General features: G+C 34.7%; 1 protein-coding gene across 1 annotated transcript in view; it reads right to left on the bottom strand.

Annotated features, from left to right (window-relative positions):
• GPM6A (glycoprotein M6A) overlaps nt 1-26,129 on the bottom strand; it is a 115,934-nt gene that overhangs the window by 19,583 nt on the left and 70,222 nt on the right. The window contains exons 2-3 of the mRNA XM_030491524.1: nt 18,028-18,220; nt 3,345-3,501 (exon numbers count right to left, since the gene is read on the bottom strand). Coding sequence (XP_030347384.1) covers nt 3,345-3,501; nt 18,028-18,220 — 350 coding nt within the window. The remainder of the gene's footprint in view (nt 1-3,344; nt 3,502-18,027; nt 18,221-26,129) is intronic.

Raw genomic sequence — 26,129 nt, 5'->3', positions numbered from 1 at the left:
GTGATGCTTTCTTCATTTTTTAATTGACTCTGTAAGCAGACATTCTAAAACAAGGTGTAAATGATGCTTTCCATAATCAAGCTAGCTTAATATAAATAGGAAGGGTATTAAATCACAAATATACAGTGACACAGTTGGCCTCAGGCCGGTCTCTCATTCTTCACTAATCATGCTGAAGCACAATTATATATAGCAGTTTATTTAATTCTCTAAAAGCATGCTCAGGCATAGAAAAATGAAGACTAAACCACAGCATTCCCTCCTTGAATGTAACTGGGCATTGTTACACTACTTTTTTTTTTACTCGTCACAGTAAATGAATTCTGAAAATGTTGCCAATGAGATTCTTCACTGTCACTTTCACAGGCCCTCTCTCAGATCTGAGACACTACACTCCACAGCAGCGCTGGCATGATTTGGATGCTAAGCTTCTGAATACTCTTATAGGCTGATCAATGAACTATAGCTCAACCTGAAAATGTTAGGTTGAGCTATTTCTTTTTCTACTACTTCAGGCAAAAAAAATTCCTTTTGCCTATGCAGAACTTGAAAGTGAGCTATTCACAGTGAAGGAGAGTCAGAAAGAGCACATGAAAAGTTTTGTAGATGTTGGCTTTAAGTTTTCTTAAAAGCCTGCTTTTCAAAGACTATTTTGATAAAGAACAAAAAAAATGTTACTGTTCAGATTTCCTGTGAGAAATATAGCTTTTCCATACAAAGTTAAAACAAGCTTTTCCTCCTTGGAATTTGTTGATTTTTGTCCTCCATTTTCCTAATAGATTTGGTCACAGGCATAATAAATATGCACATTAATATTTTGCATAATAGATTGCAAAATATTAATGAGAAGTGATTGGTGACAATGGTAAAGCAGAAGGACTTAATTTTCAGACTTTAAAATGCTAACCTGCTATTTAGAAATACAACAGCAAATTTGATGGGAAATTATAGAATCAGAGTCACAATTGGATTTTTTCAAAGGTGTTTTCGATGTGGAGCCATTTTATCATTTTAGTTCTTCAAAGCAACAAATATTCTGTGTGCACATTCCTGTTAGTATTAGGGTATTGACAAACTGCTTACTCTTTGCCAGCTTACATTTTAATATTTACAAAATTACTATCTCAAAATTTTATACAAGGAAGCTTTCTTGCAACATGTAATATCTGCCAATCCTCTTCAATAACATTATCTCATTTTGGCAACTGTACATAACAAAATTTGTTACAGCAAATTTACATAGCAATATAACAATTTGGGCTTGACACACAAGGGTACTGATTATGTTTGATGTATGTCTCCAGTCATCTTTTTGTTGTTCTTAGAACTTATTTCTTCATATCGTTGCATGATTTAAGGAACTGAATAAGTTATAAGCATATCATTGCCAGACTGAAATATTTTCTAATTCCAAATGTTTTTTAAAATGTAATCTGTTATTTGCCCCTTAAGAATTGTAAATATGAGATAATCAAAATAAACCTAGTCAAAAAGAGTATCAAGTTTTAATTGACAAAAATGCTGTGTATACTATCTTACCCTCTAACCTCTAGAGCACAGAAGCAAAAGCCAGAATAATAACCCAAAATAGCTCCAGACATTTTCACAGCAATCTTACTGATAACATCATCAGAATAAGAGAAGCAATCAAACTGCAGATTTTTTTTTTCTTTTCCAGGGAAAAGAAAGAACTTCCAATAAGTGCAAGAATAATAACAACAATGTATTTAACTCAAAATAATCGATGGCTTATTTTAATTGCAGTCATTAATAGTATACAGCTTTAACCTTAGCTACACAATATATATCAACCCAAGGTTTCTGAAAAACATTACAAATTACTTATGAGGAAAGTAAAATGCTAGAGGAACTAATTTAATGAATCATTAATAATAATAGTATTATTAACTATGGAATAGATGCTTAACTGTTAATTTCTTCCAGACATGTAGTACAGAATTACAGCTTATACTGCAAGGGCAAAAAAACTGCTAGAGGATGCATCATTGTTCTGCTGCAATACTGAGGACAGGCATTTTGGGAGCTGTGAAGAAAAAATAATTTTCTGAAAAATTTGCTACTCTGCACAGAATTTGAACTAGCTTAGTAGGTTCTCAGTGAATATAAATTAGAGACTTCTTTCCAGGAGATAAAAGCAGTGTTGGCATAAGCAATGATTGCTCTTTATTTAAAATGGTCCCAGTCTTTATACATTTATTTAAAGGTTTTACAACAATTCTTATTCAAAGTGTTAAAATCATACAATGACATTTGACAGGTACAAAAGAAAAAAAATTGAAACAGCAGCTTTACTGGGGAGCATGTTACAGCTATGTAGGGATGGCATATATGCCGTATTCTCCAATTTTCAATGTGTAGATTATCTGTGTTCAGTTTAACTTTATAGTCAAGATATTCAAAATACTAATTCTGATAGACTTTATTGTGACTGGAAGATATTCTCTATTGCCTATATTTGTTCTTAGTGTGTATTCCAGTTTAGTAAGTTTTGAGATTTGTAGCAGAATACAATAGGAAACCCTCCTCTGGCTATTATTTTATATATCAGTTGTTCTAAATATAGTACAACGTTAAGTGTACCTTAACACCCAGATATACTTGTCTGTATTTAATCATTTATTTTTCACCAGAAAATATGATTTAAATATGATTTATTGACACTGTTGCTGTTTGCAGAGATATCCAACTCCAACAGTTACCAAGTGTCCAGGCCTCTTACCTTAGATGCAGAAGAGTCAAATATGAACAATGTTGGTTGGTTACCTGATATCGAAGAGAGATCTTAAAATAATCCCGGTTCAACAAGCAATTTCATTATGACAAACCTCCATTGAAGTCCCAGTACAAACCAGAATTTTTTGAATCTAGGTTTTCAGGGTCATAAGCATCATGGTCATAAGCAAACAATGGTCTGTTTGCCGTTTATAAACAAAACCTGACGACAGGTCTCAACTTGTCTCAAATCAGACCAGTCAAGATTTCTTAAACAACAGTGAAAATATTAGCAAAAGAAATATTTCTTGGCTAGTAGACCTGAAGGCATTACATGCTTTTAGTCCTGTCCCAAACAGCTAATGTTACCAAGAGAACAAGGTTTCCCATTCAACTAGTGGAATTAATTGTTCCCAAGTAGCAAGAGTTACTTAGTGACTAACCAATATAGAGAACATTTCTAACACTCTATTCTCCTTTGCTATGATTTTTAACCACTAAACAGGAAAAGATTAAAAAATTAAAAAATAAACAACCAAAACATAAACATCACAAGGCATGCAAAACATGTTGAAATTGTCATGAGTACAAAAAGTTTTATAGCCACTTACCCAGGCACTGACACATCTGCCACAAGTGGTGATTTTGAAATCTCCATAGAGATCCTTGATGGCACCAGTTGTAAAGAATCCCTCCACCATCAGCAAAATGCCATATACAAAGAATGCAGCTGCTACACCGTATATCACATACTTGAAGATGTCAATCCTGTATAGAAACAGTAAAAATTATCTAGCTGCATAAATAAAGATGACTGAAATCTCAGGGTGAGATAATAGGACCGACTAAGCCTTAAAGTTTCTATGCTGGAGTCATCTTAAGCGCTGATGTGCTATAATGACAGATGAAGCTGAGGACAGGAGTGAACTTTGGAATAAAATAGCATTGATACAGGAAACAATGGGCCATTTAATTTAATAATATGTAAAAATGGATCTGTGTAGGTAAGACAGCATAATTTGTCAGAATAATTTAAAAGTCAGTTAATTTTTATTTTATTTTCCCTCAAAGTGTCAAAGAAAAAAAAAAAGGGGGGGGGGGAACAAGCATCTGACATATCTCCTGAGTAACACATTGTATCCAGCACTGTATCCAGCACATTGTATCCTGTTATAGTAAAGATATTTTGTCACAATCTTCACAAAAATTTTCTATATACACAAGTGGTTCTCAAGCTGTAATGCCAATCTTGTCCTCATTATTATTTTTCCACTTATACTCCAATGGAAAAAGTGTCTGACACAGGATGACAGTCATCAAGAGAGATCCCTAACTTTAAACCAGAAAAATGTTATTACAAAAGTAATAAGGTCAGATCATGTGGCATTCTTCTATAATTGAGCTTTAAAAGCATCATTTCACAGACCCAGAGGTCAAGAAATAGAAGGATGACTTACAACGTAACATGCAGAGCCCTACAAGGCTCAACTTATTATATAGAAGATTACCTGGGCTATGTGGCTGTCCTATGTGGCTGCGTGGGCTATGTCCACTGCCTAGAAGCCCAACAGTCGCTTAAGGAGACTGCCTCCCAAATGTTATCTCATGAGCAGGGTTTATGAACAGATGTTTGAAAGAACCTCTCTGCTATAAGTGTTTTGTCTAAACATAGAAACATTCCTAGTGAACATTGCCTGGAATCAGCGGGTTTCAATGTTTCTTTCTTGGATTTCCCTTGAAAACTAGCCATGGTAATCTTCCAGTTTATCAATATGACACTGCAGAAGTCATGCAACTTAGAAAACGGTAACTAATGTGCAGGCTTAAGATGTTAGTAAGTTCCAGTCGTATTGTCTAGGTCAAGATAGAAACAGCTCATAACAAAGAAGGACAAAAAAATAAGCCAGAGACCCATTAAGATCTACAAGAAGAATTTTGACATGCACCAAACAACTACCCAAACTGGATACTTCTCAAGAAAAAAATATTAAGAATTTTATTGTTATGAAAAGAAATATATAATTATAATATTTATTTAGGATTACTATTTTTATCACCGCCCAAAAGACAACTCTCGATACATGTTTTACATATACAATCCAGTAACAAAGCTCAAAACTCCATTAAAATATCTTTGAGTTTGGATGGTTTTCAAGCAATTCAGATTCAAGTTTACAGCTGATATTTCGAAGTATGATTGTGTCTACAACTTAACTGAATGTATCTTAAGTTTACATTAGTCTCTTAAACTTATGACCTGATTGGGAGTGGAAGAATTATTATAAATGAATGCTTTGGGCACCTATTGTAGCATATTTTTTCATAAGGGTGTAACTGAAGGGTTCTGGGAATGAGACAGGATATGCTTTTTCCCAGCATTCCACTGACAAAGTCCTCTCAGCTTTTCTCTACATCACTTTTTATTTCATATTCAAGCGAAAATGAGGGTGAGTTGGTATCTGTGTAGAATAGACATGTGAATATTCAAAATGGTGAAAAAAAATTAACACTGTAGCAGGACTAGATGATGCAAAGATGAAATTTATTTTAATACATAAAACATCTGATTACATTGTAAAAATCCTATTTCTCTATTTTTATAGTAATTCAGCCAGTGTAACACTAGTTTAACAGGGAAATGGTGGTCTGAGCCTATCTTGTAGTTACTGATGAAAATAAATTTACGATAAACAGGCAGCAACTTTATGACTATTCTGTAAGATCTCTTCCAATTCCTCCATTATATACCTTATAAAATTGTGACCTCCACCAGCGGCTGAAGGGGGGGAGTTCTGCTAGCAGCAGCTCCTCACAGACCTCTGTGTGCACAGTGCTGTAGAAATTACAAACGATCATTGCCATTATGAGATTAAGACTTTGGGAAAATCCAGAGACTATTTCAGCCCTTGCAACAGCCCTTTAAACCATCTATCCTGAGCCTTCCACTGAGCTGCTTCTATCAAAAAGTGTACTAAAAGATCTCTGCTTTTTCCTCTGCCTTATGTGTAACCAAAGGCATACCTTTTCCTTAAACCTTCCTTTCAAAAGGAAAAATATATATAGCTATACGCTAGTCAAATATAGAAATAATTTTCTTCCTCATACACACTCTACAGAGAGAAGTGGTAAAATCTCTACCAATCAGACTACATGAGATGAAATAGCCAGATTTACTCCAAGGAGAAACAATCTTGTATAATGCAAAGAGTGAAAACAAAAATTGTGAAACAATCATTCGACTGCCTCTTTAGAAGTCAGATAGAATTGTATTGAAATATAACTACTTTTGGTGTGTGCTGCATTTAAAGAAAACATATTACAACATAATATTTTTAATATATTTATATAGTTTTAAAGATAGTGGTGGCATTAAATTATTCTGCAGCATCTAGTAGATTTCACATAAAGTTTGATTTTCCAATAAAATTATAATAGATAATAAAATATAGGTCTCGTAAATTGGAAATTGCCTTTCTTTAAAATAAAATCTGATTCTTTCTGGATGAACCCAGGGTGATTAATTGCCAGCTGTGTTTCAGCAAATTCTCAATGCCGCAGACAGTGTATATGAGCGTGAGGTTGAAGGGAAAGACAGAAGGGATGGTGAACATGAGAGAAGGGATGGGTAAGGACAAAGAGGAAGGACAAGCAGGGCTTACACATGTATAGGCTGGAATGGAAGGAAAAAGGTGGGTAAGAAGCAAAGGAAGAAGAGACAAAATTATAAAGATAAATTTTGTGCTCTTGACAGGATTGGAAAGAGATCTAGTAGATGAAGATTAAAGTTACACTAAATGAGAAGAACAAAAAGAAATCTTGAATACCTATTCAGTAAATGTAGGAGTCCTATTAATATTATATGATATATACAATGATATAATTAAAGTCATAGAACATTTCTATTAAAAGGCAGTCAATGAAGATTGTGAAGATAAACCTGATCTCAACAAATTTGCATTGATCATGCAATTTTCACATGTTAACCTAAGTTGCTGGGTAGAATAAGCAGAATGATTATTTAATTCACAAATTAATTGTGAAAAACACATCTTGAAATTAGTAAAAGCCCTTTTTTTTTTTTTAATAGAATAATCTCAAACATAATTTGTGTACTGTCTTAATCTTGCAGATGCTTCCCAGGTTCCAGAGTTACTTTTTCTCACCACACTGTGTTCAGAAATCTTAGAAAAATAAACATCACTGTTTTCAATTTGTGATTTAAATCAAGACGATCTTTCAGTTTTTAGTCTTTTCTACTGTTGCATCATTAATTATTCCATATTAAGCAGACTTCCTAATTCATTAATCAGAATCTGGACTCTATCTAACAAGACGAATATTAAAATAGCCCTAGAAAAAACACTTTCTTCTACTGACAGAAGTTACTGATGGAAACCATCAATGCTAGCATCTCAATGAACAGGTTGTATCTGAGTACTGAGTAGACTATCCCAGCAGAGACAAGTCAGAGGTGAGTGAAAACATTCTCAGTGAGCCACATCAATGTTGCAGATTTCCTACTGTGTATTTTCATGGTGCTTTGGCAAATTCAAGAGTTAAAAAGTAAAATAAATCAGCAAGCAATAAGATTAATTGTGGAATGATCAGGTCTATATGCAGCAGGCTTTTGCCAAAAATTTGTTTTGTTTATAACAAATTAAGTTATTTTGCTGTTGTTGAGACTCCTTCAATCATCTGAGATTATAATTATTACAGCCTGTTTTGAAATTACTTAAATGTTCGTAATTAGCTTCTGTTAACTACATCTAGAAATAATAATGTTTTAGTCTTGAGGAACAAGTAACTACACTGGAGTAAATCTATACTGTTCCAGCATAATAAATGGATCTACTACCCCAACATAGAAGCCAAGAAGAACTGTTAACATTGACCTATTATATTCTACTGTATCCTAAAAGGAACCCTGAAGCATTACGCTAATCAGTCTAATCACGGTACACTTCCCACACTCGAGGTTGAAGGTCAGTACTCAGCTAATGCACACTGATTTATATTTTTTGATCAAAACTACTTGATATTTCTTTGGAATAACCTACATACTACCTAAGGATATATTTTAATTTGGTTAACATAGGAATGCATTGTAGACCTTTATTGGCAGTTAACAGCAACAAAACCCACCACATTAGTTTGCCCTGTCACAGGTGATTCTCATGCTGTCCAGAAAACCTTTTTATACAATTAAAGTATGTGTAGACTTCAGCCTGAACAAGCAATATAATCCTGTTATTACAGAGATTTCGTTTGGTGTAGCCCACCAGAGAATAGGTATTACTGCGGAACTAGTTTTCCAGCATTTATAATTCTGCCTCACATTTATTTTCCTGAATTTATAACTTCTGCAACATAGATAATGACATTCAGATACTACAAGTGCTGAATAATACATAATTGCCAGCAAACATACCTATACGCTCTGAATGCAAGTAGATTAAGGCAATTATACCTATTTTCAAGCTAAAAAAAAAATAAAACCCAACCAAACAACAAAAAAACCCCCAACCAAACAAAAATTGACACACAAAAAAAAAGTAAAATAAGTTACTTAAGCTACCAAAGTACTAAAAAGTTAGTTATATTATCATAGCACAATTCCTAATTAAGAATTACCTTTTTTTATAGCTGGCATAGACAATTTAAAAACGTGAGAAATGCACATAATCACTACCATTAGGGTAGGTCAGTTTTTCCAGTCTGGGGTTTGGTTTTTGGAATTTTTTTTTTTGTTTGTTTGTTTGCTTTTAATTTATTTTTTTCAATCACAGGTAACCTTGAATAGTTGATGTTCACATCTAGAATACACAATAATCTCTGTTACTCTGTAAAACAGCAATGCTGGCCTTCATGCTGATCCTCCTGCCCCCAGGCTTGATCCTGGGAGGCTGCTAAGAGACTGAGATAGCAGCCTGCCCCCTCAAGCTATTTCAAATTTGTAGAAACAGTTCTGCAAATATGTTTTTTGAAGGAAGACAGGATTTAAGGGGATGTTTGCAAAGAAGAAGGTTTGTTTAGGGTATGCAGAAACCATGCCCCGTGGAAGTATTCAAAAGCAGTGCTTAGGGTTTCTGACAACCCAGCTGGGAACAATTTCTTGGTGTAAATTCATGAGATATCCACTTAAACAGCTTGAGCAAAGGTGGTAGTTGGTACCATGAAGCGTAGAGGAATTGTTAGCAATGGGAGGAGACAGGTGAAGACAAACCTCAGAAGGTAAACATGCAGCCAGCAAGGAGAAAGAAGGGTTTATTAATAATTATGTGTTACCTGCAAGGTAAGTCCAAAAAAATCCAGGTAACAACATAAAGGAGGTAAAAAACCCTGAAACATCCTCATTATGGAGAAGGGGAAAATGAAACCACTAACAAAATGTAAGCATAGGTCTATGAGGGATTTTTCTGAGATTAAGTGAATATAGAGTTTAAACTTCTGAATTTCAGGTGGAGAGAAAACAAAACTGGAGTACAGAATGCTCAATTAAAGTTTGTCAGAACATACTAAAAGGAGAAAGGATTAACAGTAGACAAAGAATAAGAGCAATAAGGACATATAGAAATAAAACATTATAAAAAGAAAAGAGAAACTTTTGATTCTGTATTTCTGGAAGAAATTTTGTATGTAATCATATGAATAATTTGGTCAAAACTAAGGCCAGATTGTTAGGATTATATAAAAAAAAGATCATCATACTATAATATGAAAAATACACTCACATTCTGCAAGGGCCAGATTTTGTTATTCTGTTCTAAAGAGTATAAGATATCGCTGATTTTAACATTAATTTGGGGTGTACAACTTTCTACAGGCAAGCAGAATGCAACTCTAAATCATCATTCTGTAAAAGTTTGATGGTTGCTTCTTTCTTAGGAAAGGGACAGTTGAGCCAAGATATCCTGGAGCAGCTCTAAAAGCAGTAAAAAATTAACAAGCTAAGGGAAGAGGAGCAATACTAGCGTAAAATCCATTTTTGCCTGATGAATCTTGTTACTTTCTTGGAACAGCAAAAGATCCAGCATAAGAATTTAAATAATCGTGAAATATTTTAGTCCAAACCACAAAATTCTGACTATGACATGTGGATGAGGCTGCTTCTCAAAGTTGTTTCTGATAATCCAGGTTTGTTCTGTCTGCTCACCTCTAGCAAAACTACTTTCTTAGAAACATTTTTAAAGATGCTAATTACAGAAGAAATCTGGAGCCCTCTTTGCCTGAAGAAAGCCAAAAAGGTTCAGAACTAGCACACTATGCAAACTTCTGGCAGAATTACATGACGTTGTACACTATACACACTCAATTACCAGGCAATTTTCTGTAACAACAAAGTGTAACAAGATGTGGGAAAAGCATATCATAAGTTTTCTGAGTATTTTGTTATTACTAATGTAAACTTGGAGTCATACACAGTATGTACTTGTAGCTTAAGACTGACAACTTTATACTAAAACTCCAGATTGGGATAGTAATACTTAATTTTACCATTTTCAGATCTCCTGTGGAAAGGCCAGTTATTTTAGTTTTGTGTGGCCCATGAAGCAAGACTGAGCAAAATGTATACTACATAGGAATATATGCTTTCCATTTTACATGTTTATAAAGTAAACCAAGACTAAAAGGAAATAAAAGCATTTAAGAGAAAAAGATATTTCCTATGAAGATGAACCACCTGCTGAGAAAGGTCTATTGTAAATGCTTTGAGTCACAGGTGCACAGTGGTTATAGCTAATCTAAAATTCCTGCCAACCAAGAAAGAGAGCTGCTTGAGACAGTATTGAATTATATGGTTGTTTGCCTAAAAATAATGGACTGTATTTACACAGATGAAGGTCAAATAATTCTTTATGTAATATTATTCTGCATGTCAATAATTTTATTATTGACATGCTGTCCTATGAATTTCCTTCTTCTATCATTTCATAAAATGAGGATCACACTTTTGCAGGTACCTCCCACACCCTAAATTTTACTCACGTATTTTCTTGCTGGTTTTACTTTTAACAGAATACAGAATGCGAGGCTACATACTACAGCTGAGTAGGCAGTAAATGTGACATTTCAGCACTGTATAATCTTGCAAAGGTCATATTCTCAGGTACTGGCATGTTTTTTCAGATTTGGTGCATCTAACAATTGATACCAGATCTAAAATGTCATGTTCTGCATCTAATCTTTAATATGTTATATTTGTCCATTGTTACTTTTTGTGTGTGACTGAACCATTCCCATGAAATAGAAACTGTTCTCCTCAAGTAAACTGCATTTTTTTAAAAACGAAAAATGCATCATTTGAGGACATTATACTCTCTCCAGTTGTTCCTGTCAAATTCTTATACACAAACAAGACATATGGACCAAAGTCAGGCCTTCCTTGAAGAGATAATTTCATTCTTCTACACATAATCAGAATCCAGGTACAAGAACTCAGAGTGCTACTAGTGGGAACTCTCATTAGTCGAGTTACAAGTCTTTTTGCCATTAAACTCAGTGAATAAACCTTTAATTTTACAGGAGTAGAGATTACAGGTGCATCCCCATTGGCATTTTGGCTCAGGAATGTAATATGGGGGAGGGGAGTTAAACAAGTCTTGCAGCTGTCCTGCTTATTGAGATATGGTTTGCATCACGTTTTTCAGAAAGCACAACATGGATTCCTTTCCAAGTAAAGCTAAATGGTAAGTATGCTTCAGGAGTGCTCCTACTGCGTTCCAGCCACTCATGAATGTTCAGTCTATTTTATCATGCAAGACTGAGCCCAAAATAAGTCCCTGAAATAAATACTGTATGAACAGCAAGTTATTAGAACCAAGTATTTACATCTACCAACCAGTTTCTATCCTGCTAACATTGCTTTCTAATGTGTATGTAGCCATATGACTCCTCCACTTAACTCTGGACTACATCTTCACAGCTTACATCTCCAAAACACCAAAAAAGCAGATTCTGTGTAGTCATCAAAAGAGGGTTTGAATACGGCAGTTCTCAGCCCACTGTTGTCCAGTTTTCATAGCGCAAGATTGTCTGTATGTGCAGCAAATACAGTAGAGACACAGTATTACATATCAAGTAGGATTTCTACAATACTTCAGTGAAATGAGATTAATTAAAAATTATTTGCTATCACAGAAGACACTACACTTCACATGCATCAATATAGTAATATTCAGGGATTTAAGGATAGTTTCCAAGTATTGCATTTGCAAAATATCTTGTAATAAAGTATCTTTGCTGATATTTACAATTTTTTTCAGATATTTTAGAGGTATTGAATTGACCTAATGCAACAATAATATCTATTATCTAAACCCAAACGTACTTCTAAGAAGGCATCAATAGGAACTCGAATTAACGAGAACACAACGAGCTCGAATAGGAAATCCCAGTTGCCCAGGAATTCTAGAAGTCATCATGGACTGTCCAGAAGCCAAATATTTTGGAATGTCAGGTTGCAGGGTACACTATGTACCGGTATCTACTAGAGCCTTATATGCCTGTGGGACTGATGTGCCAGGCCATCTGATCCACAGTCCAGTAAACTCGATTGCCTCTCTCCTCCACCTGTCTGGAGGCAGGGCCCCTCTAATAGTGATCATAAGATTGTCCACTTATGCCTTGCAGAAAGGGAGTAGTATTCCTGATCACAGGGGTTAGAGTAATTTAATTTAAAATTATTATTTTTATATAAAACTTTAATTTTATAAGAACCTTTTAATACTAATTTTACAGATGTGAAGCTAGAAACTTCAGATCATACTCCCTACATGATATATTATCATATAAAGGAAAAATAAGCTACTGTTTAAGTAACTACTTGGATACTATTACATAGTCAGGATTGTGAAAACAGTCCTTACCCAAAGGCAGTATACATCTCCAAAAAAGCAATGTAATCTCGGAAAGATAATTGTGCAGTCATCCTACCAGTTTGGCAAACTTCCTACACATATCCACTTCTTTCCTGTCTCTTCCTGTTCATAGGCTCAGATAACTGAATTGGTGCCCAGATGGATACTCTTACAGAACCAGTAGGGTCCTCTACTGGGACTCTTTTGGGTGGTTGCTGTTTCTAAATGTACTACAGCACAGCCCTGCGTAAATCAGCAATTGCTTGTCCTGGTACAGATCCTTAGATGTTTTGCTTCCCATAATACAAATAGTGTTTAAAACGTAATTTAAGTTCAAGTGCAAAGAATACCTAACTTTTGTAATAGAAAATATATAGGGAAAAACAGATTAGTACTATTGTGTAATAGGTAGTTGATTAAACCAGAACCATCACATGGTCTAATGCAAATGTATTATAAATATCATACTTCATATCAGCTAGCCTTTACTACAGGTCTCATTGTAATACCTTTCACAGTATTCCATTAATATTAGTATAATAATATTGATAACAACAATATTTTCAGTGATACCAATATTTACCTTCTGATTGTTGCAAAGCCAACAAAGCAAAAGAACAGCATAAGACCAGAATAACATCCATCTATCTACCACTCAAAACGCTTATTTCAAGCACTAAGAGGGGGGATATAAAAGCTTCTACATATACCCTTTTGTTTTTCCTTCAAATGAAAACAGTTGAATATACATATGTATATTACCAAATAATATCCTTTTAATAAAGAATGACTATCCACTGACAGAAATGTTACCAGCAAGCATCAGACTTGGACACAACATCACCTGAAACAAAGGCTTTCATATTTTGAAAGGAAATAAACTTTCAGCTGTAAGAGGGTGACTTAATTAGTGTCTGTGGCACTTCCAACAGAGAATATAGTAACAACAGATTTACAGACTGTAACTTCACTTAGTTTACTATTTGATTTCACACCTTTAAAAGAAAGTGAATTTACAACAACCTGAATTAGCTCTGACTGTAGTGGGAAAATGTTAATGTTTCCATCAGGAAGATTTATTCATTTTCCACTCTAAGAGTGTGATTCCCTTGTTTTGTGGCCTATATATCACAAACATGTGACAGATGGCACTAGCTGGCCTTGCATACTAAAGAGAAATGACTGTGAAAAGATGCTGTTGGGAAATAACACCAAACATCCCTTGTGCTGCTGATTTCTTACAAGACATCTTCTAGAATTTGCTCCAAACACCAGAAAAATATAAAAATCCAGATCATACAATACACATTTGATAATCATACATCTATTCCTGCTGACTTTGGAATGCTGTCAAAATCAGTAATTAAGGGAATAAAGTTATACCCAGTAATTTGCAGATATACACTACAGTTTATTAAGTTATTAGAAGAATGACTGTATACCACATCCTCTTTAAGCAGATAACTCAGTTTAGGTGAAGACTACAAAGCTGTGAAACTGACAAAGGAGACAACATAAACCTTTCACCTCTTACATTAAAAATATCATAAAGGCAGTTTTTTGAATAATTTAAACCACCATATTTATTTTCTTAGGATCTCTTTGTATCACAAGGAATTAAAATAACTACTTTACACCCACTGAAAGAATCCACATCCCAAACAGCTTATGACAGCAATTTCCATTTCAATATGTATAGTTTTAAGTAGGTACCGCACAGTTTGTTTCTACTTACTTATTTTTTCTTTCTGCTTTTTTGGCCTTTCAAAGCAGTATAATTACCACAGATCTTTTGTACCACCAACTGTTAATCACTAGTTGTGACAAAATATAAAGCATTTCTTCTCCTACAGAATTATTTTTAAAAGCAGAGTAATATCTACTTAAACAGGTAGAAAATTAACTGTGCAAGTTTCTTGAGAATCACACAGTTTATCCAGTTAAACGCAATGGCTCATCTCCTTTTAGTCAAAATATTTCCTCCTCCTCTTCCCTTTAAGACATAACTTTAGAGATGTCTTTCACAACTGAATAAACTAAAATTTTGATTCCATTAGGTCTGCCAAGTAAGAACTGGGTTTAGTATAACTTTAAGTAATTAAAAAACCCAAACACATCACCAGCTAAGCCAAAAAATCAAATGCCAAAAAAAAAAAAAAAAACAAACCAAAAACCTCTACAGTTCCTTAATTGTTTCCAGTGAATTGGAAATACTTGGTTTCACACACAGTTTTATATGCACTTGAACTATGTCTACTGACCGATATTTTCACTTAAGCATTTGACAGAAGGAAGCTGGAAAACTTGCTATGAAGAGAAAGCATTGATTTGTGGCTGTTCTGCGCTAATGGCTTCCTAGGGACTAATAAAATAAGTTAGAACCTAATAAAATGACAGATCTTTCATGCAGGATAACAATGAACCTTAGCTGCCAAGTCAAGTCAGACCCATTATTCTAAATGCTAAGCCAAAAAGGCAAAGCAGAAGTCATATACTTCCCATCAACCCTATATATTATTATACAAGAACATCTAAATTCCTCAGTCCTAAGAAGAAATATGGATATAGCATTGAAGTGACGTACTTATTTGGTACATTCTCCCTTCTGACTACTAATTCCACAAAGAATACAGCTAAACATTCACAGAGAAGCTTTAGGAATCATGTTGATAATATAGCACTACAGAAGTTGAGATTTAAGATTCAGTTTCTGGCTATCATGAAAACAGTGGTACCAAGTCAGATCAAATACATATCTTGTCCATTTTCCTATCTCAAACAATGAATACAGAAAAGTACAAGCAGGCAAATTGGAAGAATAACACCCAATGCTATTGTAGCCTTTGGGACTTCCTGAGCTGGGTAAATCCGCATGTCATTAGAAACCATCATCTGGTTTCCAAGATTATCTAGTTTTTTATCCAGAAGATTTAAGCATCTACAGTATGCAACTAGCTTCACAGGAGTGCTATACAACAATTGAAAAACCATCACTTGTACCTTCTGAACTTTGTGCCTACTAGTTTCCTCCAATACCTCAAATTTCTTGTACTGGAAGAGAAAAACAATCTAACCTGGTGCACCTTATTCATAACGTTGTACATTTACAGACCTCTACCCCACATCTCTACCCAACATCTCTTAATCATCCTCTTTCTAGATTAAAGAGTCCTACTATATTTGATTTTTAACTATATAGCCTCTGTTCTATAACTCTAATCATCCTATTTTGCCTTATTTAGGACACCAATGTTGTACACAGTATTAATGATATGGATGAAAGATGGATTTATACAATGTCATTCTCTATGATTTTCCCAGTAGTTTCTGGTGCTTGGTTTGTTTTTTGACCACTGCTAAGCACTGAGTTGCCATTATCATGGAACTATACAACATAACAGGTAATTGTTTTGGTGGATGATCAAATCACTTCTCCAAAAAATATTAATGAAAGAAAACATTTGAAAAATTGAGGATAATATTCAGCTTTAGTTACAACCAGTAGCAGCCAAATAAGGACTTGGATTTCAAATATCTAAGAAGATCACATGTTAAAGAGACAATATTAAAGAGACTAGGAAATTGTCCTGGGTTCAGCCGTAGCAGTCATTTTTCTCCTTCTTAGTAGCTGATGCAGTGCTGTTATTTTGACTTTAGACTGAGACCAATGCTGATAACACCAATGTTTTCAGTCGTTGCTAACTATTGCTTACTCTGATCAAGGACTTTTCAGTCTCATGCTCTTCCAGGAAGGAGGGGCACAGGAAGCCAGGACAAAGCAGAGACAAGACACCTGACCCAAACTAGCCAAAGGGGTATTCCATACCACAACACGTCATGCCCAGTTTATAAACTGAGGGGAGTTACCTGAAAGGTGCAGATCGTTGCTCGCGTTGGGCTGGGTATCAGTCGGTGCATGGTGAGCAATTGTATTCTCTCCCCTTGTTATTTCCCTTACCATTATTATTACTGGCAGTAGTAATAGTGGTTTTATATTATACCTTAGTTATTGGACTGTTCTTATCTCAACCCATGGGAGTTACATTCTTTCGATTATCCTCCCCATCTCTCTGGGAGTGGGAGGAGGAAGAAGAGGGGGAGTGAGAGAGCAGCTGCATGATTCTGAGTTACTGGCTGGGCTTAAACCTTGACAGTTCTTTTTGGTGCCCAATGTGGGGCTCGAAGGGTTGAGATAACGACAGATCTGACCTAAGTGTGTCTAATCGTATTTGTGATAAGCATTCATTGTTTTCGATTAATAGTCACTCGTCACAATGTCAATTTATTTGCTCTTGGAGTTGTTGCACTTGATCTCAGAATATCAGCATGTCATACCTTACTTGGAGCCAATGTTTGCTGTTTTAATATGTATCAGCTTTGGGGCCTGTGCTAAGGTTATTGTTTTGCTGTACTTCATGGTAATGACTTGTAATACAATAGACCCATCGATCAGGCAACTGGGCTAGTATGTCCTCAGCATGGTCATCACCCCTATACTATGGCAGGCATGTAATGGGAATTTTTAACAATTACACATCTTTCTTTTTCCTTCCCTCGGAGGGTCAACCTATGGAGGAGATATTTCCTCACACCCTCTGCTCCCCCACCAGGCCATTTACAGTAGGAGTAGATTCTGGAAAAGTTAAAGATCCTGAATATCGTTTCAATGCCCTTGAAAGCACACTGCTCCTTTTGCTGGGAACCAGCTTGTTGCTGTATATGCTTTCTATGATTTGCCTACAGCGTGACGACCCTGAGAACGCCCGATCTTGCCCAATCTCAGAAGCTAAGCAGGGTCCGGCTCGGGTCTTGTCTAAGGTTAAACAACTATTTAAGAATACTACCAAGAGATCTTCCCTGAGGCTGGGCAGTCATGACCACGACACAAATACATAATTTAATTTCAGGTTGCAGTAAAATACTTTATTAAATTAAATTAATTTACCAAAAGGAAGGAGATATTTAACAAAACAAATCGGTTTCAGGAGTAGCAAATCATGAAACCTTCAAAACAGACGAAATCTAGGAAAACCAGAGGCAATAGAACTCATTTATTGCACTTTTTCCTGGAGCTAATTTGTTACTTGTTACAGACTCCTGCTTTATCTATGTAGATATTTTAATTCTTACACTTTTCAGCAAAGAAATAATCCAGGATAAAAAAAAAAAGCAAGCATGAATGAACAGATTCATCAGTATTGCATGAAGTAATGTTTAGTAATAAATTAAATTATAACTATGGGATCTTAAGCAGTGTTACAGATTTCTTTTAAATAGTAAAAATATCAGCTCTGTCAAAAATTCATCGCCTGAGCTTATCTAAATCGTTCTTTCTATGATTTTCACTGCACCACATTTTCTTGAGTCAAATTTATATCACCTGTGGAATATTTCAGTAGTTTTAAAAAGAAACAATTAAAAGAAGCTAGTAACTTACATGGTAAAGACATCAATAACATCTCCTGCAGCTCTTGTCATCTCAAAGTAGGTTTGCAGAATGTTGACGGTTCCTGAAAGTGCTTCATGTCCACAACCACAGAATAGTGCAACTCCAGCATACAGCAGGATAGTAGCAATCAAAGATGCATAGGGAATACCTCCCAGGCATTTGATGCAGCACTCGAAGCACCCTACAAGAAAACAAAGTTGTATGTTACTGTATTATATGAAGAAAGCAAAAAGAAAGTTTTTACTCTAGCGAAACATCTTTGAAAATTGAAAACTGCAGGCCAAAGCGAGATTAGTCAAGTATAAAAACCCATAATGTCAGAAAATCTGTGAAACTGCACATGTTAATTCAACTTCAGAGTTTTCTCAGTTACTACTTGACCTATTAAATGTAGACATGCCATCTGATTAACATGAAACATTAAGCAGTTAATTCCTTGTACAGCTTCATGTTTTTATTCAGAGCGGGTTGCAATGTCAATTCTAGGTTATACCTATGTTCACAATTCCTGTTGCTCACCTACCAAATTACTGAGGAGGATCCTCAATAACAGGAAAACCACAGAAAGAGGATATCCAGTTCAATTCCTTCTATCATCATATCTTTATTCAATTTTCTCATCTATACAGTGCTGACAACAGAATTGCTCCTGCCTACAGCACCATTTCTTTGTGCATCACTTGAATACCCCACAAGAATAAATGAAGATATCCACTAAAAGGTTCAGAATTAGAAACAATTATAGAAGTTGAATTTTCTCTCAATATATTTTACTCTGTATGATGTTTCTTAAGTGAGGACAATTGCTCCTGTGTTATACAAGGCCAACCTTTTGCCCAGTCATCAGTGTCTAAAACAATGCCCAGTGCCACAACAAACCCTTTCCCCAGCAAGGGTGCTTGTTTCCAGAACTACCTTGCCTAGTTTGTCAAGTAGTTTCATGAACGCAACATCTCTGACTCTCCCAAATCTCACCATTCCCGTATGGACTTTAACATCCTGTAGAGCCCTTCCTCTTGCCTTGTGGAAGGACAGGAAAGGCATGAACCACTGACTGAGGGAAAGCAAACATGCACATGACAGAAGTTTTATTTATTCCTAAGCATTACCAGCTAATGCCAGAAAGGATTTGGGATAGAAACCAGGGTGAGACCTATAAATTTGAAATGCTTATACACACAATAGCCAATTAAAAGTTACTTAGAAAACGTTCAACAGTTGTGAGTCACTATATTTCAATGTGCTCCAAAAGCTTTACACTATGCTAAATCACAAGCATACCGAAGATATACTAAAGGAAGAAATAAAAAAAACAACACCCAAAACCAAAACCAACCAAGCAACCAAAACCAAGCAAACAGAAAAAAAACCAAACAAAAAAAACCCCAAAAAACCCTCCACAAAATAGCCAATCTTTAAAGAAACTATGTCTACTTTTCTCAAAGTACATGTAGCATCTACATGTAATTTTGTATTTTGTCCTTTAAGTTAGTAAGTAAGTTTTTATTTCCTTTAGCTTGGATAACCAAAGTAGTAATTTCCTCTGTCTGTTCAAACATTCATTTTCTGCTTTTAATGAACAAGTAACAATCTATCTCATATATATATACACACATGTTTAGCAGCTACTTATACACAAGATTCCCTGGAGAGAACAATTTAAGCCATTTTCAAATATACATGCAGTTAAATAGAAACCTCTATTGATATTTCGTAAAGATAGGTACTACAAAAGGCAGTATTAAAATTTCTGGATAATTCCTGTAAGAAAAATAGAAATGAATGTACTAAAAATGTACAAGAAAACAGACTTCAAAAGTTGGGGCAATTCCCAACTATGTGTGCTAGTTGTATACAATTAGGAGGAGATAGCCTGAGACTGCTTCTGCTTAAGGACAAATCACTATACCACAGCCAACTGTGAAATACCAAATGTGAAATGTATTAATTCATGTATTTAAATTGCTTCGAAATTCTTACTAAGGAATTAGTTGTACAAGTCACCCTCCTACAGCAGCCATCACACACCTGCATGGTTGTAATACCTGCTTTTGGAGTAACTAATTCCTCATGCAAGTAAATACAGGAAATTTCTTAAAATTCCTTCAGCCCTGTTTTCTAAGATTATTGTTAACAATAACTGTAGTTAATTTCTCAGTGTTTAAAAGCCTACACAAACACTAGAAAAGGATCGTTCGCTGGATAATCTACTGTCTAAAGACATAAAACCTAGAAATATGTAATGAAAATGTATACATTGAACAAGAGCTGAAGGGAAATACACAGTTGCATGATGTCAGAGTTCACCACAGAATGCCCATTGCCATTTTTCAGTACAGAATAACAGTAGAAAAAGCCTCAGGAAAATAGTAACACTCTACACCTGTGAGCATTATATGAAAAAGTAAAAAGAGGGGGAGAGACAACAGTAGAGTGATAAAGTGATTGATGTATGAAGGCCTATAAAGTCAAAGATGAAAAAAATAAGGTAGACCTAAATATTTACAGGGACACACGGACTGTAGGAAGAGTGTTTCTTAATATTGCAATAGCTTGGGCAGAGAGGTGGAAGAGAGATTTTTTAAAGATATCTTTTTCACTTTCTGAGGTGAAGTGGAAGAGAGTTAAAGAAATAACGTAGGAGGGAAAATAGCTGCTAGTCTGAACTAGAATAAATTTCATTAAGGTCAAATTCACATACAACTGCTGTACTTAATAGTCTGAGTATCGGTATCTGGAAACAGCTGGGTGTGCACTACCTCCTGAAGCTCCTCTACAGTGAAAGCTGAGCACACACTCAGGCACCACAAACTACAGAAATACCCAGGGTCAGTAATATTACTTTAGCTTTATTACAGTGAAATAGTGTAATACAGTAAAATAGCATAACAATAAAAACAGTATAATAAAGTGATAACAGCTAAAATAAGGTGCAACCCAATGAAACATTTCATCAGCAACAAATCCCTTTTTTCCCCAGTTACTTCCAAATTTGAAAAATAATTGAAACGTATTTACAATTTGTGAAGAAAAAGTGCTTCTGTTCCTCTCTCACAATGAAACTGTTCATGCTTATAAGGCTTTGAGGGAAGACTTCAATAGTAGTATATTTAAACAGTCAAACACTTTTTCACATGTACAAAAAATTATTGAAAAAAATTCCTCCAACCACATGAAATTTTCAAATAATCAGGTATTCTTGAGGAAGGTCTTGCTCATTTATTCAGCTCTTCTATAGGCCTACTACCTTTCTCACTACTTACTTCATGAGTAACTCCAGAGTTTTCAGTGTTGTCAAATCAACTCAAAACTAAAGAAAATCAGTGAATCAGGGCTAAGATTTTAAAATGGGTAACGTACATCATTCATATACCACAGAAGGTAATGCAGTGTAGGTAACATTTGCTCCAATTCTTTTCTTTCAGCTGTTCATAATGTGAAAATAGCTGTGTAATAACAGAATAGAAATTCTATTTTAACTTGCACAATGATATTTAACCACCAGTACAGAATGTGACTCAGCTGTGCAATATGTGCATACGTCTGTGAGAGACAGGCAGTCATTCACGACTCTGAACGCCATCTTCACAAGGCAGTTAAACATACAGTCACAGAAATAATTACTAGGAAAGATAAAAAAGATTGCATACTCCTTTGATGTTTGTTTTCATCTGCAAATACAGGTTTCAGTACTTTTCAAACAGTTCACTCTGCACAATAAGCCTGCACAATAACCTTGTGCAACAGAATTCCATGTTGATTGTTCTTATTTTGCTTAGGTTTACCAATATTTTCCCTTAGATAAAAATCGAGATCTGCTCAGAAGATATGTTTTTGTATAAACCATAAGAAGTAATCCAAACCATTATACTTTTTTGTAGCTTTCAACATGAAGAATTCTACTGTTATCTTTTTTTATTTTATCATAAATCGTTTCACAGAGAAAACATAACAATGAAATACATAGAAGATGACAAGACAAGGAATGTTCTTTTACATGGATAAAATATAACTCAAAATACTGGCTATATTCTGTTATCTAAATAGTGCACATGAATGATGCACTACACATGTTCACTTTCAGTCAGCAAAGATCTTATAGACATAGAACTACCTCTGTTCTTCTTAGTACAATTATTGTTTATATCAGAAATGGTCTTGGTATAGATATATAAACTTTCTGCTTTAAAAGGCGTACGAAGTATTCCTTATACAGGCCGTCTGTGCACACCTCTCGTAGTTCATGCTGCTATTTGGGCGCAAGATTTCTAATACATCTCCAAGTGCACGAACCAAACATAAACTTGAACTTTTCTGCTTATGTGATTTCTTTTCTGCCTCAAGAAGCCAAAAGATTTATATCTTGAGCAGAAGCAGAAATTGTCCTTGTGATTTACATGCCAATTATGCACACAAACTGCACCGCCACAATCATTTCTTTCTTTGTGTGTCAGTAATATGTGAACACTTTCTCCTCAGTGCAGATCAGGACATATAAATGACAAATAAAACACACAATCCATTTCAGGTCAGTGTATTTGAAAAAATGGACCTACATCTCTTGCCACTTAAGTCTCTGAAAGTGAAGTTTTCAGCTGAGGGTAGTCAAATCTGAATTCAAACGTCTCATGTAATGCAAGGCGGGGGTTTTTTTAAATTAGCAAATCCTCCTTGGAGCAACACCAATATTTGTTAAAATAGAAAATCATGCAGTAAAGCATTTTTTCAGTGGGAAAACTACTATGACCTTCAAAGACCTGCTTTCCAAATTAATTTAAGAATACCTATTTATTCTTAGTGCATATATAAATTGTAAAGTTCTTTATTTTCATTATTATTTTCATTCAAAATATGGAGATATGTATTACATGGCACTGTAATTTATGACATGTATGTAAATATAACACATGACACAAAATCCCTCCCTCCCTTACTCATATTGATACCCTCTTGTTCTGAGTAATGGATAACAGTAACAATTAAACCTGACCAAAGGCAATAGAATTTTTAGGTTTTTAACACTGCTTAAAATTAACTATAATTTCATCTAAAACTGTCCCTTGTTTTTACTAACTACTCAAAACTCTAGTTTAGCTTGTAATGTTAAAAAAACTGCATTTACTAGAGATAAAACTTAATTCAGCAAGTTCATTAATAATCCATCATGATACCTTCTATATCAGAAATATAATTTAGTTATGCACTTTCATCATATGCTTTGAACAGATTTCTTCAGTTATATTCAAGGTAACTAAATCTCAAATGAAGTGCCTAAATAGGTTTCAAATAATTAATGGGTTTAGTGCACAGAGGTAGTAATATGAAATATACTACTCAGTCAAAAAGAAGAAATATGATTTCAAGAAACCTGCAACAGAATAACACTGAGCTATTAAAAAAACTATTTAGCAAATTCACTTGGCAGAGATATCTACAATTTCTGTATTACCATCACCTGGTATAACAAACTTTTCAAAGCTAAATTAAAGATGTGTTTTATATCTGAGCTAAATTATATTAAAAATCAGGTTTCAACTAAGTTTAAAAGCACGTCTAAAATAAACAAACATGGTTTTAATTCTCATCAAAGGACACATCATGGCAACTTAAACAGCAAGCAAGGAGGTCCTCTCTTTCTCCTAGATTCAGAGTCACAAGTATGTACTTACTTAACCCACAGATAACAAACACGCTTCTGTTTTGTTACATCCTTCCTAACTGCACTGAAATATAAAGGGGAAAAAAAAGGGCTACCTACTGCCTCTTTTCCTGGGTAACTGAAATACAGACGGATTTAGATAAATGTACATATTTATCTATACTGGAAATATACCAGAAATGTGTGTGTACACACATTTCTATTATAATGTCCAGCATGGAACAGAATGAAATGAAAAATTTATGTATTGAGTGTATATAAAAAAGTAAATCTGAATTAACTAGCACATACAATAATTTCCTTCTGCTTCTCATTTTTCGTACTTTAGCAATACTCAATGGTGGGAGAGCAAAAATTAATCTTCTGTCATACTGGATCAATGATGAAATAGTTTGTTGACTTCCTATGTTGTACCAAAGGATTCTGCCAAAGTATTATGAGACTTGCTGGTTATCATATGTTAGTAAAAGGACAGTGTGAAACAATCCACCTGATCAGTACCTTTTGGCAGAATGCAGATCTAAGCTATTGTGACAGTAGAGAATCAGTGGCTTGGCAGTGAAGGCTCGTCTTGAATTATGATTGAAGGTCTAAATTTCATGTAGTGAAGACACATTCCAAGCTTTGGCAGAGGCTGCACAACATCCCAAAGAGCTACTCTGTATCTTTTTTCTACTCCATAACTCTGAACAACACAGGGAAGATATCTTTGATTGACCAAAACTACCTTTTTTAGGCAAAATGCCTCATTCTCTCTGCCAATCAGACAGGAAGCTAGCATTTTCATCACTTTAGGTTTTTTTCTTCTTCTTCCTTGATGGACAGGTAGATGATCATCATACATGCTATATGCCTCCTTTGAGGTATCACTGTCACCTTTCCCAGGCCTGTCAATTGCAATTCTAAGAAATAATTTAAGCAAAAACTCCTAGCTGCACATATCACAGCTTGTCAAAGAATTGGCTCAGTTACTACACAAGTCTTCATTTGAGGTATTGGGCATGTGCTTGTCTCATCAATTTAAATCAAATTAACAGTGTAACTTCAATAAAATATACAGAATATGAGGCAGATAGCCAGAAATAGCTGACATCACACCACAATTAGTTCCTAACAGTGCAGCCTCACCTTATACCTGAATTAACCATTTTCTTGGGTAAGCATGTATGAAAACATTTAACTTTCACTACTATAAATGAGAGGAAGCATTAGTAGTTTAGGGATGGGTTTAGGCTACTATCCTTTTTAATTATTTTTTTTTTTTACTACTTGGTGTGTCAAGCATCTTATAAAATGCTTTCCATCTTCTTGCCCTTTTGTCCCTGACAGCCACCAACATTGCTGTTGTTCCTTAGGCCTGATCATAGTTTGACAGTTGTATTGTAGAAGCAGATGGAAGAACCTAATAAGATCAGACCCTAGCTGGCTGAAACAATTCTAAAAATGGACACAATATGGCTCAGACTTTTCCTGCCAAATTTTAGACACAGTACATGACATTTTTCCACATGTGTATAAAAAACTTTACATGTGATATTTATAAATGCCCATACTGGTTTTGTTTATCTGAGTCCGAGTGGGTAATGCTGCCAATGAGAGAGGGACCGATTATCAAATGAAAACATTGGAAGAGGGATCTGTACATGTTTGAGAAGAGTCTCTCTTTTTATAGGTACCATTATAGCTTGCAATGTAAACTACTGCAACTTTTCCAGACAAAGTATTAATTAAAATAGTTTATATATATACCTGCAAAAACTTATACTGTCACAGCTTTGAAAGACATATGAGCACAAACGAATACTCCTATGTGTAAGACACTGATGATTATGACAATGTACGGAAAACTGTGTTCTGACTGTTTTAGACTTTTCAGTACATTAGGTTTATTGCTGTCTAATGAGACAAATCTTGATCTAGCAGTTAATAAGTATTAAAGTTACTGACACAGAGCAGTTACTTCCTGAAATACTAATCAATCAGGCATAACACAGTCAATCTTGTAATCTTAAAAAAACCTGATGGCTGATTTAACATAGACAACATTTGTCAGCTTCGAAATCACTAAAGCTAAAGGGACAGGAATGAAACAAACTAGCTACAGAAATGTGATAGAAAAAAAAGAAGAATTTGGTCAATTAATTCTAATGGTTTGCCCATTACATGTGTTTTATATATCATGTATCTAAGATTTGTTCATAAAATAAATTAGCAATTCATTACTGTTAATAAATAGGTTATAAAAGTGTGATATATATCAATAATGCATGGAACTATTATATGCATATCAATAATGATCAAAACTATTATAGATGTTTATAATAATGTTTTTGATCTGCTGGAAACAATAACAGTTTGTAAGAATATTAATTCTATGCAACATTTAGTACTCTCATTTTAAAACAAATTACAATGCCATGGACCAAAAACT

The sequence above is a fragment of the Strigops habroptila genome, chromosome 7 (genome assembly GCF_004027225.2).
Source record: "Strigops habroptila isolate Jane chromosome 7, bStrHab1.2.pri, whole genome shotgun sequence".
NCBI lineage: Eukaryota > Metazoa > Chordata > Aves > Psittaciformes > Psittacidae > Strigops > Strigops habroptila.
This window is presented reverse-complemented; position numbering and strand designations above follow the sequence as displayed.